The sequence below is a fragment of the Chiloscyllium punctatum genome, chromosome 44 (genome assembly GCF_047496795.1).
Source record: "Chiloscyllium punctatum isolate Juve2018m chromosome 44, sChiPun1.3, whole genome shotgun sequence".
NCBI classification, from domain to species: Eukaryota; Metazoa; Chordata; class Chondrichthyes; order Orectolobiformes; family Hemiscylliidae; genus Chiloscyllium; species Chiloscyllium punctatum.
In genome coordinates, this window is record NC_092782.1 from 44527529 (window position 1) to 44546630 (window position 19102).

At 39.1% G+C, this 19102-nt stretch overlaps 1 protein-coding gene across 1 annotated transcript in view; it reads left to right on the forward strand.

Moving 5' to 3' along the window:
* Window positions 1-19102, forward strand: part of shank3a (SH3 and multiple ankyrin repeat domains 3a) — a 973942-nt gene that overhangs the window by 841764 nt on the left and 113076 nt on the right. Inside the window, exon 19 of the mRNA XM_072562789.1 lies at window positions 16828-16908. Coding sequence (XP_072418890.1) covers window positions 16828-16908 — 81 coding nt within the window. The remainder of the gene's footprint in view (window positions 1-16827; window positions 16909-19102) is intronic.

Here is a 19102-nt window from a genome sequence, read left to right on the forward strand (position 1 = left end):
CCACTCATCAGAGACAAATTTTCTAGCTTCAACTGGCACTTTTCCCTAACTCGCACATGGATCAGGTCACTGAATTCAGTAGCGATCTGAATGCATGTGCAAATTGGGCAAGAGCCATCCAATCATCTAAAAAATAGGTGCAATGCATGTCAATTTCCAACCCACCTCTTCTCCACACACAGCTCTTGAATTAACAACCTCCAGGTATTCCACCAACCCAGACAACACTCACATAGTAGCCTTATCACACCATCCCACATTCAGTACATAACATAGGGCACCTGTTTGTGGAACCATGGGTATGAAAGCCCTCAGATCATACCTCAAGAGCTGGAGTCATGAGCCACTACACAGAAGGAAGATCCTAGGGATACCGAAACAACAGAGGTTTACCAACCCTGTGTACTGAACTCCAGTAAAGATCATCTTCGATTTCTGATGGGCTGCTACAGAGACAGCAAGATTCCACTCCTTTGATATGGGAAAATAATCATCAACGAAATGAGATTATAGCCCTACAGCACATTAGTGGCTCATGCAACATTTCTCCATTGGATGTAACCATGGCAACCAATGGTTCACTTTATCCATTCAAGTACAAACTGTCTTTAATCACCGTTATTCAAGTGTCTCATTTAATCTCTTTTTTTCCTTCCGCATTTCAAACTTTTGGCATGGATTTGTTTTTAAATATTCAGACAACATGCACAGTCAACAGCTAACCTTGCTCACTGGTATTAGCTTTAAAATCATTAGAATTAGGAGCAGAAGTAGGTCAGTCAGCCTCTGGAGCCTGTTGTACCATTCAGGACTACCCACGTGCATTAACTCTGTATTCCTTGAGTCCCTTAGTATCCAGAAATCTGTTGATACCTAACGTGACTGCACAATGACTAGGTATCCACTGCTCCCTGGAATAAGTATCCTGGTAGTTGCATGATATTGCAACATTGACTAACAACAGTCACTAATCTCTTCAATTTAGGCTACAACAAAACCATCCATGAGATGAGAAAAACCCCAGTGGTGGAGGGTTTGGGCTACTATTACTCCAAATGTTCTTGTTTCTACCAAATACAGTACACTTACCACAAAGGATCAGAATTTTCCCACATAAAAAAGCTCTCTGGTAAACTGTCCTACTAAAGGAACCATTCAGTAGCCATTCCCTTGCTGTTTCCCTCATGGCCCTGCAAGCTTTTCATTATGATGCATTTGTCAAACTGTCTTCTAAACATTACGGTGGAAATTTTACGTCCACGGTCTTTTGGGTTCTGCATTCTAGATTATAGCAATTTCCTGCCTAAAACAAGAAAGGTTTTCCTCACTTCCTCTTTCTCAATGATCTTAAATATAAATCCTTTGCTTATTCACCCTTTGCCAGTGAAAATATGTTTTCCCTTTTTGTGTTGCTAAATTGTTTCAAAAAAATCACCAGTATATTCTTGTAACTTTTTAATGCACTGTCTGAAAGGCTTCTGAATCCACTCTAATTAGACACAATGCTCCCACTATGACCTAAACAGAGAAGTATTAGCATTCAGCAAAACCGCCTTGCTTTTTGTAGTAAATAACACTGTTTTTAAAGCCGTTGATCCCATATAGTTCATTTTAAATGCTTTTTCAACCTGTCCTTCCAAAATCAAAGATTTGTGTGACTAAACCTCCCCAGCTCCCTGTTTCTGCATCCACTTTAAAACTGTACGATTTATATAGCATTTCCTAATATTCCTTCCAAAAAGCATCATTTTATTCTTCCCTGCACTGAATTTCATCTGCCATGTTCCTACCCATTTTCCCTCAAGTCTGCTACTATCAGCCTCATGTTATGACTTGAATTAAGTGTTATTTTCTGTTGACAGTCTATTGATCAGGAACTTGCAAAAATGAGCACACACTTTTGACAGTGAATATGAACTTGATCTCAACTATCAGCTGTCAACTTCTAAGATAATTTCAATGTTTATGTTAATATTAATGAACTTCCATTTATGTCCACATCACTCAGAAACCACACAAAGTACTTTACATAATATAGTAACTTATCACATTCAAGTGTGAAAGAAAGACTATTCCACATAAACAGTAGTGAAAATGTGGAATTCAACCAAATCCAACTCATCCAAACACCAGTCTACCCACCTCCCATCCCCACGATCACCACCACCTCACTAAGGTGGCTCAGTGGTTAGCACTGCTGCCTCACAGTGCCAGGGACCTGGGTTCGAATTCAGCCTCTGATGACTGTCTATGTGGAGTTTGCACATTCTTCCATGTCTGCATGGGTTTCCTCTGAGTGCTCTGGTTTCCTCCCACAGTCCAAAGATATGCAGGTTAAGTGAATTGGCCATGCTAAATTGCCCATAATGTTCAGGGATGTGTAGGTTAAGTGCATCAGTCAGGGGGTAAATGTAGAGGAATGGGTTTGGGTGAGATACTCTTCGGAGAGTCAATGTGGACTTGTTGAGCCAAAGGGCCTGTTTCCACGCTGTAGGGATACTAGGGTTGAAATTTTCAAGACAAATGGAAGATTTTTGTTGGGTATATTTATTGAGGGATTTGGAGCAATGACAAGTAAATGGAGTTTCAGCACAGACATAACATCAAAGATAAGAACAGAATTAGGCTATTTAGCCCTTTAGCCCTATTCAGTGAGATTTTAGCTGAACTTCTATCACAACTCTACTTTCCCCATTTCCATTGATTCACTAAGTGTCCAAAAAGTCATCAATCTCTGACTTCTTTAATGACCAACCACTCTTCCTGAGATTATAATCACTGGGTCTGGATTCCAGCCTGGTGAAACAGTATCTTAGCATCTATCCTATCAAGCCCTTTAAGAAATTTGCATATTTCAATGAGATAAACTCTAATTTTGCTGAACTTCAAAGAATATAGGCACATTCTACAAAATATCACCTCACAGGACAACCCTCTTACCCTGGGTTCAACCTAATGAATCTTTGTTAGTTATGAACTAGAATAGTGTCAGAACTAGTTTTAGAGGCAGAATGCCTTACTCCTGATGTTTTTGTTCTTATAACTGTTTAAGATTCCATAACTAATTAACTAACAGCTTAATTTATTTTTGCACATTGGCTAACCCTCCAAGAAAACTCCATTATTCTTGGGAAGATCATTATTGTCCAGCAGACTGACGAGATGTGATTTGGTTTTACTATATCATGGGGAGGTGTGTGTGTGTGTGTTAAAAACCTGCATTATCTGTTTATAAACTGGAGTCTTATATGATTTCTATGTATAAACAAGTGTCTCCTGTGCTGAGAATGCTGCCAACTGAGCCAAACCAACATCTAAACAATCATTAATAAATTCTAATCAAGTGACAATTGAAAGAGGATGTCAAAGCCAGGTGTAGTCCTTAGGGGGAACCAAGGTCAAGAGTGGGACACAATTAGACCAGGGCACGCAAAGGCAATTCAGTTCCAACTTTCATAGTAATACAGTATTTGTTTTTACATTGTTCCTTTACCCACATTGTTAATTGAAATTGTCTATGTAAATGTAATGTGCTATAATTAGAATCTGCCACTAATAGTGGTGCTACAGTGTCTCTACCAGCAGAATTATGAAATTATGTGACATGCATATATGAAGTTCCTACTTTAAATGTGAAATATAGGAATCTACATCACGAAATAGGTCAATTTTATTACATTATCAATTTAAAAATGATTAATTAAATCTTGGAGTCATAGAACCATCCAGCACGGAAACAGTCCTTCAGTCCAACTCGTCTGTGCCGACCAGATATCCTAAATTATCCCATATGTTAAATTTCATAGTATAACTCAGTGACAATACATTAAATATATTAAGTCTTTGCTCTTTTAATTTTGTTTTTAGTAAATGAGTTACACCTTTATAAAATTTCTAAAATACTTGTGTATAAAATGGCCGGCTCAGGTCATTCTGCTATAATGCAAGTTTTGTTAATGCAAGTCCACTGTAACACAATTGATGAATTGGGGACCCTGTTTCTCAAGCATGAACTTTGAAAACGTGTGTTGGCTATAATGCAATTACATTGTCAACACTTTAAGCGCTGTTTCTAAAGTGCGATTATTCTATAATGCAGGGTCACACAGGAACGCAACAATCACGTTACAGAAGAACTACCTATACTACAGTTTTGAGTAACAAGCCCCTCATTACAAACATCCAGTAACTAATGGTAGTTTTTGATAACAGATTGAAACAAATAAATCAAAACAGGGTAGTTAGTAGAGTGAGAACCCCTGCCATGCTCTGTTAATTCAGTGTTATTACAATTCACTCTATTGTAATAGAGTTGACAAATTGTAAATATAAAGCTGAAATAAATAAATCTTTTCATTAGAAGCTTCCATCTCATTGTGGATGCTTCAATCTCAAACCATATCCATAAATTTGCTCTGAAAACTCTGTTGACTTATGGCATCAATTCCACACCATCAGGCCTGCATCTTTAAGACGGTTACATGACAAAATAATATGTAATGTTCCTGTCTAAAGGTACCTGTCTCACTCTCTTTGTGAAATGGAATTAGTGTAATGTCTTCAGTTAGTTAGCAATGTATATGTAGTAATATCAATCAAGCACGGGACTTAGACAATGTATGCAAGTTCGTAATATTGTAGCTGTGTAAATCGTTAGTGCTGTTAAATAGGTGTTAAGACATCAGTCTCAACAACAACCTAACTCTTTGTGGCATATGCAACATGAACTAACATATACAAGATCATAAAATGCATGATGGTGACAGTAAGTCTGCACTAAAATTTCATTGTGACAGCTAGTTAAAGGAAATTGTCAAAGGTGGACATGAAAGGCTAAAAAAGATGACAGCAGCATGGCAGTCATAAAAAGGCATTTTCCTAACAGTCATCCATCAATCTGTTTGACTTCAGAGTTGAAGTTACAACTACAACCAAAGCTACAACTTGCACTGAAATACAGTGAGCTATCTCTCTCTCTCTTTTCCTCTGTCTCTCAAAATGCTCCTGGAACAAAACAGGGAAACGAAACTGAAGAAAAAGTTGTTTCCTACATTAAAAGGAGTTAACTGTTCACAACCATTGATTCATTCTGCCATATTACCTCTCAGGAAAGGCACAAAGCCAAATAGGAAAAGTACACATGACATCACACCTCACTCCTTTTAGGTGCAAACAGCACTTAGAGACTTAGCCTGCAACTTTTAAAGGAGCAACAACAACAAAAATAACTGAAAAAGAGAAGGCAAGAGAAAACAGAAAAATGACACTAGAATACAATACAGATCTTTGTACTCTCATTTTAGAGAGAATAAAGTTACAAAAATGGCAAGCAAACACCTAAGTATTGATTGGCATAACCTCAACATTCTGTTCAGTCATTTAAAGAAAGATTCAATCTTTATGGATCATCAGATCACTGACAATGAATAACGGACAGTCAAGCTTTTCATTTTTGGGTAATGAACGGTTAAGAGGAATAAAACCCTCCAGTATTTTTGAAGATGACCAAAAAATCCTGACAAAACCTTTCAGAATTTAGAAGATCAATCTAAAGATTGAGTTAATTGCATATCATACTGACAACAGCCAGGTGACACAACTGACCGATATAGTACATGAGTTCACCAAAGCTAATTTAACTGAAGGGCCAATGACACTGGCCATTACTTTTAGATTCATCAATCCTTCAGAAAAGCACTTCTGGACATATGTAAAAAATATATAATTAACAGACTGCTAGTTTGAGGTTTGAAGCAATTAGAGCAGGCAGCAGCATCTAGAAATAAGATAATAGGATATAGTACCAGAATTCGGCCATTCAATCATGGCTGAAATATTTCTGAATCCCATTCTCCTACCTGCTTCCTGTAACATTAGACACCCTTACTAATCAAGAGCCCTCTATCTTTATCTTAAATACAATCAATGACTTGGCCTCCACAGCATTCTGTAGCAATGAGTTGCACAGATTCACCACCCTTTGGCTGAAGAAATTTCTCCTGATCTCAGTTCCAAAGAGTCATCTCCAAAGGATCATCCCTTTAGATTGAATGTTTGAGTCTGGAATTATTGCAGCCATCAACAGGTTCAGTGGAGCATCCAAATCTTATATGATATATGAGTTGCGTCACCCATTAAGATAGTGTTCAGCATCTCATAACATTCTAGAAGAGGACATTGGACTAAAATGTGTAGGAAATGTTGCAGAGGAGAATGAGAACAAGAGCCAATCAATGGACAATGCCATACTACTTCCATGTTCCATCTATGGCATGCAAGCATGTCAACAAATTCTGAGAGGTAAATGCAACATTACAGCTTACTGACTCCAGTCAATCAGTGCATGTGGTAAATTTGACACGTCACAAGGATGCTATTAAAAAAGCTGAAGGCTTTATATTCTATTAAGTGATATACCCAAAAAGGAATGGACAAATTAACTATATGTCAAAATTGACACTGGTACAAATGCAAATAACATCCCTTCTGCAAATTATATGAAATGTACTCAGGAAACTGGCAAAGCAGAATTCTAATCTAACTCCTTACAATGGGTCAAACATCCTTTGTATTGTTATTATCTGTCTTAAAAGTTCTAAATCAGGTTCTTGGGATGGACACTTAAATCTTTTACATCACTGAAAAAGATTCAACATTAATCTACCAACATGCACGGGCCTACCTATTCATGCAATCCACTGGATAACAAATACATAAGTTGCTTCACCAAAGATTCCAGACTACAACTTTAATCTGATAGATTTTGATCACTGCCAAGTAAAACAGATTCAGTGAGCTATGTCATACCACTAGTGCAATGATTGATGGCAGATTGACTGATCTGTTCAGTATGTTTGGTGCACCTCAAAAAACTGAGTCCAAAAAGAGTCCACAGTCCACCAGGTCAGCCTTCAAGACATGAACAGGAAGTGGCACATTCAAAATATTATCTCACTTCTTCACTACGCTCAGTCAAAAATACAATTACATTCTTCTAAATGCTAACGCATATAGACCTAACCTCTTCAACCTCTCCTCCTAAGTCAGTCTCTTCATACTTGAGATCATCCTTGTGAACAATTCCAACAAATTCCTTATCTAGTATATTCATTCTGGTTAATCACAAATGAACTGGGACTCTCTAAAAACATAATCTTCAAAGGCAAAATAGACATAATTCCATTGGCTCTTAAGTTATACAGGCTAGACCTCATACAGATAGGTCCCATGAGGGCAGAAAATAAATCAAGAGATTGGCACATGAATCTATAAATTGGCCCAGCATGAATAAGGACATCAATCAGTTGATCAAGTATAGTGAATTTATCAAGTCCATCAACCTCAAAAATTGAAAGCATCCTTCCTTCCACATGAAATTCATTTTGTGTTATGGTGCATGATTGTAACTGATATTTTCCATGTCCAAAAATACAATTACATTCTGTTGGTTGGCTATTTCATCAAGTTCCTTATTGAGCAACAAACAAAAGATATCACGAGTGCAATGATTGTTGGCAGATTAACTATCTATTCAGTATGTTGGTGAACCTCAAAAAACTTTGTTCAATAAAGGTCCACAATGCACCAGTTCAGCCTTCATGACATGAACAGGAAGTGGCGCATTCAAAATATTATCTCATTTCTTCACTGCGCTCAGTCAAAAGCCTCTCAGAACTGTAAAATTAATGATCATTAAATGTAGAGCAACTTGACATGATATTTTGTATGTTGAATCTACGTTTTTATAAGGCCATAAGAGCAGATGTCAGCTATCACGCCCATCAATTCCACTCTGCTATTCAATGAAATCATGGCTGATCTGATAATCTTCAACTCACTTTCATGTTTTTACCCCATAACCCTTGATTTCCTTGCTGATTAAAAATGTGCCTATCTCAGCCTTGAATATACATAATGACCTAACCTCAATAACCTTCTGTGACACAGAATTCCATAGGTTTACTAGCCTCTGTGAGGAGTTCTTTCTTGTCTCAATCTTAAATGGACAACCTTTATTCTGAGATTGTGCCCTCTGACTCTAGACTCTCCGACAGGGGGAAAAAACTTGATGCATCTACCTGCCAAATTCCTTAAGAATCCTGTATGTTTCAGTAAGGTTGCCTTTCATTCTTCTAAATGTTAATGCATACAGGCCCAACCTATTCAACCTCTCCTCATAAGTCAGGTTCTTCATACTTGGGAATCATCCTAGTGAACCTTCTTTGGACTGCCAAATATTAATAATATTTGTCCATAGAAAAGGGGGCCAAAACTGCTTATAGTATTCCACCTGTCGTCTGACTGATGCCTTAATTTAATCAAGATCCCCTTATTTTTAATGCTCATTCCCTTTGAAATGAAGACCAACATTCCACTGTCTTCCCTTTAACCCACTGAACTTGTGTGCTATCTTTTTGTGATTTATGCATGAAGACTTCGGTACTGTAGCTTTCTGCTGTCTTTTGTGATTTAATTAATATTCATCTCCTCTATTTGGCCTATCAAACCACCTAACCTCACATTTCCCACATTATATTCCATATGCAAAGTTTTTTTGCCCACTTGCTTAACCTGCCTATATTCCCTCTACAGACTCTTTGTGTCATCTTCACCACTTGCCTCCCCACCTATATTTGTGTCATCTGCAAACTTAGCTATATAATAGTGTTAGTTATTGCATTTATTTCCTCTCCTCCTTTTGCCTCTTGATTATTTAGTATTTTTGGAATGCTATTTGTGTCTTCCACTGTGAAGATATGTATATTATTTATTCAATGCCTCTGCTATTTCCTGGTTCCCTATTATTACTAGGCAAGTGTTTACTCTCATCAGAACTTCTCGCTTTTGGAAGACCGATCCACGCAGTTCTCCCCTCCCACACTCTCCCCACCCAACCACATGAACATTATGTATTGTAGGGAAGAACAGAGAATATGGTACAAGAGTGTGGTGCAAAGAGCACATAGATAGTAATCCCAACTTGAACCATGAACAATGACAAAGCGTATCAGTTTGAAGTATTTAGAGGAACTGTGGATTCATAAAAAGATATGATGTTGCTGTGTCCTATTTGGTTCATTCAAAACTGTAATGAGCAGCAATCAAGTCCTGTGAAGAAATTAACAACATATCCACACTTCATATTATCAACCATCCGTCACACAGGATGAGAACTGAGATACTAAAAATTTCATGCCAGACAAAAACCACGCATCCACCTCAAATGATACACATCCATCCACAGTGATTGATTACACACTCGCAGAGTGTAGATATAATGTCATGATTGCTATATTTGGACTAGATTTAGTCATGTTTTATATTCAACAAGGCATCATCTGAATGCACACAGCCAGTTTGGCCCGATTTTTTGATTCCTGAAGAAGGGCTGATGCCCGAAACGTCGATTCTCCTATTCCTTGGATGCTGCCTGACCTGCTGCGCTTTTCCAGCAACACATTTTCAGCTCCGATTTTTTGATTGCCACTCTTTTTTCCTTTTTGCATTGAGAAAGAACGCCATATTTCAGAAAGGAGATTCCAGTCATGGTTCCATTAGAAATGGAGTGAACTTTAAATGTGACAGGTGCCTTGTAGTGCTGGATATCCAGGAGAAAGCAAGCCATGCCGTCTTTTCACAGTAATCAGTTGCCTTATTCTGTGACTTTAATGTCCAAATCACAGACAGCCACTGTGAAATAGTACACATGTAAGATAAGGGTGAAGATAGATATCAAGTTGCCATGTAGGTGGGTTAGCAGGTGAGTAGGGGATAGGATTCCTAAGGTGGGAGTGATGGAGTGTTCAGGGTAGGTTAAGTGATTGGGAGATATCAAGTCCAGTTTAGGGCTGTGTGTCAGGTCCAATTGGGCAGGTTGCCAAGTTCTATAATGGTAGTGGGGCATGTTGGGTGTGGCACTAGTGTATGGGGTTGATGGCAGGTCTGGCAGAAGAGGGATTATTGGGTCCTGGAAGTTGATAGCTCCACTGGGAAGAGTTGGTGTTGGATCCCAGGAACTATGGTAAGTATGGGTATGGGAGGGAGTCAGGCGTCAGGGAGGGGAATGTTAAGTTGAGGAGGTGGTGGTGGGGGAGATAATTAGCTTAATAATTAACCAGGAGTTAGATCAGGTTGCTAATAATCTAATTTTTCCAAAGTAACTATTTGCTTTACTGCAGTGGAACCTTCAAACTCCCTGATTTAAACAGATACTTCTGGTGGGTTCCAGGCATTTCCCAGGCAATGCCCTCAGAGTGTGCTACTCAGGATTTTCTCAGGATCCCTATGTGCAAGTATGAGAAAACAACTTTATGGCTATCTGAAAGTCCATGCCAATAAATCTATATGCATTTTTGTACGTTATCAGAAAAGAAGATCCCATTATTTTAAAAAAAGCAGGGATATTGTATGATAGCAAAGATTCCAGACTGTACAGGCCTGAACCTTTAAGACAGTTCGGGACATCATGACATGTGACATTCCATTATAAAGATACTCATCTTGCCTTCACTCATATTCTCTGTATAATGGAGTTAGTATGATGTCTTCAATTAGTTGTGACGTGTATTTAATATGCAGTAGCATTAGCATTAGCAAGCATAGAACACAGATTATATGTGTAAGTCTGTGTAGTTGTAGCAGTGTAACAGTTAGCATTGTTAATAAACTTCAAGACATCTGTTACAACAAGAACCTGACTCTCTGTGGCATATGTTACTTAGATAATGTAGAAAATTGTAAATGCGTAACTGTTCACATTTTGACAAATTACAACAACGTAACTGAGTCAATCTACCCCATTTTAAAATACTCAACAACATTCTAACCAAAATAAATCACAATATTCTTTTTAAAAAGCTAATTCACCTTATCTCTCAGGGTTAATAAATCCTTTTAAAAATGGTAGGATCCATATTTGGATCTGCTTCTTTCCCAAAAACCAAACAGTTTTTCTTTGGACCAATAGTAGTAACAAGAGAGACCTGTGTGAGAGGAGAGGAAGCAGAGTAAGGCCAACATCAATTCTGACACCAGATGACTTCTCTTGTCTGTGTCCCTATCTATGCTGTAAAGGAATCATTCTTCATGTGAACCTCGACAGTGAATGTTGAGCATTAGCTGAGCCCAATCCTCTCTTTATCGAATTTGTACCCATAAATAGACACACTATAATATATTATATGAAGCATAGTTTACCTGCTCAAACACTGCAGTCATTTTGTTCTGTTATAATTCGGTTCACACTATCTATAGGGGTAGCTCACTATCGCTCAATGGTTAGTCCTGCTGCAATTCCAGCTTTGGGTGATTGTGTGTATGGAGTTATGTGAGGTAAATCGATGAGGGAGAAAAGAATAGAAGTTTGTTCAGGAAAATTGGATAAAATTGAAAGAGGCAGGTTTATGTGGATCAGTAGAGACCAGTTAGGCTCATTTCAATGCTACCATTTCTATATAATTTTATGTCTTCATCAGCACTTAACTCTCAAACAACTCCTTAAATAGATGATCCAGTCACTATGTCATCACTGTTTGTGTGAAATTGTTGTTTGTGAATTGACTGCTGCATTTTCTACATTATTACAACAGTGAATTGACTGTAAACCACTTTAGGATGTCCTAAAAGACATTATACCAACTTAAGTCTGTCTTTTCTCCCTCAATCCACATCAATAGAGTAGATTTCTTGGTAACTTATGAATACACCTTCATACTGTGGATTTAAAGGATATTTTATTGTTTTAGTGCACATCAGAGTGTAATTTCTGCCCGTTGAAATAGGGAGAGTTGAATCGTTAAATTTCCCCTTATAGTTCAAAGGAGAACTGCAGGTCTATAAACTAGTTAGCAACCTGGTTGCATGAACACCTTTGCCTATCTGTGCTTATTTAAATACATATGCCCAAACTGCTTAATTCAGTCTGTTTTGAGCAAATAGTACCTTAGGCCATGCCGTAGATCTGCTGTCATTAAAGAGAGAAGACCGGTGGTGGTTTAACCTGCAGGTCACTATCACTCAGGCAAGGGCAGAAGTTGAGCAAAGTCCCTCACGGTAACCTCAGCCAATTGGCATCTCTAACTGCTGTCCAGCCAACTGAGAAAACTGACCTTCCAGGCCATGCACTAACTACAATCTAAGGAGACAGATTGTCTCCATATCAGCACCTGCAAGTTTGGAAAAATGTTTTTTTCAGATCATAATACCTTTTTGCATAAACAATCTGATGACAACTTCTGTAAACAGGCTAAGCATCTGATTGATTGAGTGGCGCTAGAAAAACACAGCAGGTCAGGCAGCATCCGAGGGGTGGAAGAGTCAACGTTTCAAACGTAAACCTTTCGTCAGGAATGTGGGGGGTGTTGAGAAATAAATAGGAGTGGGGTGGGGTGGGGAGGGGGGGACTAGCTAGGAAGGCGATAGGTAGATACAGGATTGTAAACCACTTTAGGATGTCCTAAAAGACATTATACCAACTTAAGCCTTCTTTTCTCCCTCAATCCACATCAATAGAATAAATCCTTTGGTAACTTATGAATACACCTTCAGACTATGGATTTAAAGGGTATTTTATTGTTTCAGTGCACCTCAGAATGTAATTTCTGCCCATTGAAATAGGGAGAGTTGAATCATTAAATCTCCCCCTTATAGTTCAAAGAAGAACTGCGGGTCTATAAACTAGTTAGCAACGTGGTTGCATGAACATTTTTGCCTATCTGTGCTTATGTAAATACATATGCCCAAACGGCTTAATTTAGTCTCTTTTGAATAAATAATATGGTGATAGGTCAGAGCAGAGTGTGGAGCAGATAAGTCAGAAGGAAGATGGACAGGTTCTTTACCATATTTGTACATTGTACAGCCCAACATTTAAACTGCATGCTAGTAAACAAGAAAATATGTATTACTTGGAGGGCATGAGGGTCAGCGCATCCATGACCACAAATTATATTTCACGGGCAGACACTTTAGCAGGTCAATGTGGGTGTATCTACATCATGTGCATTACAGTGATGCAAGCAAGTGGTCATCACCGTCTTCTCAAGGGCAATTAGCAACGGATAATATTGATATATTTTCCAGTATTGCCAACATTCCTTGAATAAATAAAAGCTCAAGAAATTAATTGGGGAATTCAGAAGAAATCTCTTCAACCAGTGAGTGGTGAGAAAGTGGAATTTTCTGCAAGAGGGAGCAATTGAAACGAATAATATAGATGCAATTAAGAGGATGTTAGATAACCAAATGAGAGAGGGGGAGCAGAGAGTTTTGCTAATCGAGACAAATGAAAATGATTGCAAGTGGAACATAAACACTGGCATGGATTGGTTTGGATGATAGTATTGTTTTATGAGGTATTTTCTTTGTACTTTTATTTAATTTTATCCTTCAATTACTTATCCATCATAGGCATTTGTCTCAGCTATTGCATAGAGTAATGCGATCCACACTCTAACCACTCACTTCTGTTAAGATCGATTACGAATCAACCATTGAGTAACATCAGATTGAATTTCTAACGGTTCTCATGTTACAAAAACAGAATCCTATTTGGTGGTGGAGGCTGGTAAATTTAAAAGGCATCTGGATAGGTACATGGATAGGAGGGTTTAAAGGAAGATGGGCCAAATGCTGGCAAATGGGACTAGATTAATGTAGGATATCTAGTCAGCATAGACAAGTTGGACTGAAGGGTCTATTTCCATGCTGTACATCTCTGTGACTCTGCTTCAAAGATTTGAGAACATAATCCAGAACGGTACTGAGGAAATGCTGCACTATCAGAAGTATCGGACTTTGAAATTAGACATTAAACCGGGGCTCCATCTGCTCCTTCAAGTTTCACATAAAAGATCCCATGCTGAAAATGTGTTGCTGGAAAAGCGCAGCAGGTCAGGCAGCATCCAAGCATTCCTGAAGAAGGGCTCATGCCCGAAACGTCGATCCTCCTGCTCCTTGGATGCTGCCTGACCTGCTGCGCTTTTCCAGCAACACATTTTCAGCTCTGATCTCCAGCATCTGCAGTCCTCACTTTCTCATAAAAGATCCCATTACACTATTTAAAGGGGAGGGAACTTACCCTGGTGTTCTGACCTATATTTATCCGTCTAACTAACATAACAAAGTAAGATTATGTAGCTTTTCTCATGGCTGTTTATTGTAGCTTGCTGTGAAAAACATCGGTTGCATTCCATCAGTACTTCAGAAATGGCTAACTGGTTATAACAATGTTACATAAATCCAAGTCCTTTCTTGATAGACAGAGAGTATGGAGGGCTTTTCCATGGAATGTGGTTGAGGCTTGGTTTGTAGCTCTTTTAGAGAAATACTGGATAAATATATACTAGATCAGCAGACACAGAGTTTGAGAGGCAGGAGTATTAATTTTGGATTGCTTTAACCCTGAGACAGCACATATATAAGGGCCAAGTGGTCTTATTCTGTATATAGCAAAAATTTATGGCAGTAAAGAGTGCTGTACATGATACGTTCTGCCAAAAAAAACCTTTCAGCACATTTTCTGCCTAATCCTGGAAACAGATTCAATCTGAATGGTGATTTCTCCTGAGCACTACACTACCATCAGACACTCCCAGGACAAGCACAACATGGGTAAAATACAGTGTAAAGATTCCTGGAAAATGCACTCTCCTCCCTCTCCAGAGTAACTTTTAATGATGACCTCTCATCATTAACTTGTCAAATAAAGAAAATAATATTTCCTCGCATCCCATAAATTTTGGTGATCACAATTAATTAATATCAAACAATATAGGATTCTGTTAACAGTGACTGCCTTTGTCACATGAGCTCTGTACAGTGGGGGAAGTGAACAGTTCCATTCCAATGATAGAGCTTTACAGCGAATAGAGGAGACTGATGATGGCCAAATGTGTGAATGGTGATACTGTTATTTACAAATGGGGTAAAGTCTGTAGTCCATTATTGATACTCAGGACAGCATGGGTTGAATATACTGTAAAATTCACTACACTACCATCAGACACTCCCAGGACAAGCACAACATGGGTAAAATACAGTGTAAAGATTCCTGGACAATGCAGCCTCAAATACTACCAGGTGAGTTACAATAGAATAATCCTGTACACTATCTCATCCAGCAAACCTCAGATTTATTGTCTCATCTGATGGATAACATTTTCCATAATGCAGCAGTTCCTCATTACTGCACTGGTGCAGGTGAAGGAGGGGAGTTTGAAACCCCAACTTTCTGACTCAGAGGGGAAATGCTGCCAGTTGAACCAAACTGATAGATGTTAATAGCAAAACCACTCAACTGTAATCTCACGGAGTCTGTAGAAAGGCGGATACTTGAATTGATTTCAGAATACTTCATTTTATACATGTGTATTTGTATATCTACATCTGTTTATATATTTCCGTAGATATGTCTTTATATGTGTATGAACGTGCGCATATGTATAAATGAATTAGACTTATGGCTCCTTATTTACTTCTGACCTTGGTTCTGAATGTCTAACTCAATGATAATGAGGTGTTAACTTGTTTACTCACTGAGAGCTGGATTAATGTTTTACATGGTTGAACTTTCTGCCTAATCTCCAGTTTCAAAGCAATAAAGTTTCTCTTAAACGAACGGGGATGAAATGATGTCACAGAGACTGAAGGGTGGGGGAAGGCAAGGGGTATAAAAGAGGAAAAAGGAAAGGGATTAAAAGAGGAGGAACACAGGAGCGTGAGGTGGAAATGAGCAGTCAGTCAGTCAGTCAGTGAGAGAGAGAACACGATCGGTTGGAAGGACGAGGATTGGAAGGCATTTGGTGCTGTACGCTACCCCATGCATTTGGCAGTGTTAAACCTACTGTGTGCCATCTTTAAAGCTCTATTAACCTGCCTACTCACCTCGCAGAAGAAATGTTGACAAGCCGTGGTGAAGAGACGGTTTAGATTGGGTGACAGTTTGAAAAGAAGCAGTTAATACACCATTTAAAATAAAGAGATGGATTATTTTCTCTCTCTCCTTGCCTGCTGATGCCGTCGCTCTCAAATCCAGCTTTCAGGGATGATCTGAGTCCTATCGCAGGCCAGATCCACATCTCACACTCCTGCCGTTTTAATCTTTTGCTGCTTTATTCATAGCCAATTTCCTTTTTTAAAAAAATATATCTCAAAAAAAGACTTATTTACAAATGGATGCAGCCTTATCCTAAGCAGAGAACTTACATTCACACTTGCTACTTCTGGCAAGGTGTCTGAAGCACGACTCTACAACGAGGGAAAGTGGGAGGAGGAGGAGGAGGAGGAGGAAGGGGTTGCCTACTGGCCTTGTTTCCATGGTATTCCCTGTTGAACATTTGAATGCTGTATTGTTCGCATGCAAGCCAGAGCCTGGAAAAATCTCGGCTCACCTGAAACTGTGACAGCGGACTGAATTCCTTTGCGTTCCCCACTTGGATGTTTTAAGGGGAAGGGGGGCCAGCATCAACAAGAAGGGTAAAAAGAAAACCCTCTGTGTGTGAGGCTTAAAAGTAATTTGCCTGCTGTTTAAGCTGAGACCCCAGCCTGACACTGGGAATGCATTGGTACTCTTTAGGAAGCAGCACTCTGGAACATTTCTGTGGGGCGCTTCACATCCCTGAACCCCTTAGGCCCGAGCTTCCTACACGAGGGATAATATGAAGAAATTTGCTTCCACGCGCAGTCTGAACAAGATTCTCCAGCAGTGTGGTGACTCCTGTCACGATTACGACGAGATTCAGGCAGTGGAGAAAAAATGGCACCTGAACATCGGGGCTGCAAGAAAGGTCCTGGGCAGAAAGTCAAACCTCTCATCTCTTTTTATTTCAGCCCCGCCACCCCCGAAGAGAGCACCAAGTACCACACTGACTCTCCGTTCCAAATCCATGACTGCTGAACTCGAGGAGCTAGGTAAGAGAACCCTCCTTCATTAATACACGGTGCTTTGTGATTTCTATATCAATCAACTGGTGGTTCAGTGCATGTTACTTTACAGTCTGTGTGTGTATCAGTGTTTTGCCTCCTATGCATGTGTGATACAAAGGTAAGGTAAACGGGAATGATTCGCTCTCGTTTGGTACAGTGTGGCTTATCATGTCCTGTGCATGTATTTGAAATCAGGATTTGGACATCCACTGGCAAAGCCAACATTCAGTTCAAGACCATGGTTGCCCTGTGGAGATAGTTGTGGATCTTCTTGATAAACCTTGTGGTTATAGCATTAGCATGAATTGCAGAGTGTACTGGTAACTTATCAGACTAAAAAGCATGAGGATTCAGCCTGAATGAACATGGAATCTAGTGGAGGCCCAGAAAGCATCCCTTGTTTGAGCAATAATTGGTATAAAGGAATGATTACTCCTGCTTTTAGTTCAACTCCCAATGTCAAGATATCATTTTCTGTACTTATTCACACAGAATAAATGAGAACAATTTACTCCTTGCAATACCATATAGCTGATGAGTTTTGGAGTTAGTTCTTATACAAGACAGCCTATGTTGAGCTGCAGAAAGGGAAATGCTTGAAAAGCCATGAATATTCATCACTTTAGTATGCTAATGCTCCTGTCAAAGCCTCTGGTTCCTAACTCTTCCACCAATGCCTGTCTGACTAGCAGTCTAAAAGTGTCATCAAGCACCATCTCTCTGTTACTCCAAACAATTCCATTGAATCTCCTCCCTCTAATCAGCAACATTGAAAACACCAGAATCATTTATTAGATATGCCGTGGGTGGTACAGTAGTAGCACTTGTGCCTCACAGTGCCAGAGACCTGGGTTCTCTTGAGTGACTGGCTGTGTGGAGTTTGCACATTCTCCTTGTAACTGAATGGGTGCTCTGGTTTCCTCCCATAGTCCAAAGATGTGCCAGTTAGGTGGGTTGAATATGGTAAACATTGCCCTGTAGTTCTAGGAAAGTGTAGGCTAGGTGGATTAGCCACAGTAAGTGTGGAGTTATGGTCATAGAGATGTATAGCATGGAAACAGACCCTTCAGTCCAACCCGTCCATGCCGACCAGATATCCCAACCCAATCCAGTCCCACCTGTCAGCACCTGGTCCATATCCCTCCAAACCCTTCCTATTCATATACCCATCCAAATGCCTTTTAAATGTTGCAATTGTACTCGCCTCCACCACTTCCTCTGGCAGCTCATTCCATACATGTACCACCCTCTGCATGTAAAAGTTGCCCCTTAGGTCCCTTTTATATTTTATATATTTTAAATTTTATAGGGTGGGATCCTCTTTGGAAGTTGGTGCAGACTTGATGGGCTAAAGTAGCCTCTGTCTGCATTGTAGGGATTCTATGCTTCTATTTGATAGGACACTTAGAAAAATCATATCATGGTTGAGAAAATCAGTACAGATGTATAAATGGGAAATTATATTTGGCTGAAATGTTGGGTTCTGTGAGGTTATAACTAATGACTTGGATAAAGAGTGGAGTCTAATTACATTTTAAAAAGCATTTAGTAAGATGCCAAACAAGCTTTTTTCACAAAATTTGGATTGATGGAATTATGGATAAGAAATTAGCATGGATCGAGAGATGGTGAACAACTGAAAACGAAGAGTAGGAATAAACAGGTGATTTACCATTGAGGTTTTGTTACTAATGAAGTGCCACAGGGATCACTGTTGGGACCTCAGCTTTTTGCAAATCATATTAATGACTTAGATGAGGGAACTGAGTCTACTTTATCCAAATTTGGTGATTATATAAAATTAAATATGACTGTAAATCGTAACAAAAATCCATGGAGGCCGCACAAGGACCTAGACAGACTAAGTGATTAAGAAAATGTGTGACAAATGGAAGACAAATGTGAAGAATTGTAAAGTTATCCACTTTGGTATGAAAAAAAAGAAAAACAAAGTGATTTTTAGTTAGTGGTTCCTTTTCGTTACCTCTGGTGTCTCCCAATAATCTACCCATGACACCCTCCTATTTCTCAGTTACATGCTGTGCTGCTATGACAGTTTCAAAAATACAGCAATATGTCCACGTTGACACTATCTCATTTTACTTCACTGGACACCCCCACTGTTGCTCAATAATCAGACCACTGCCAGAGTTAGAAAGCAAAGCCTTGTTAAGACTCA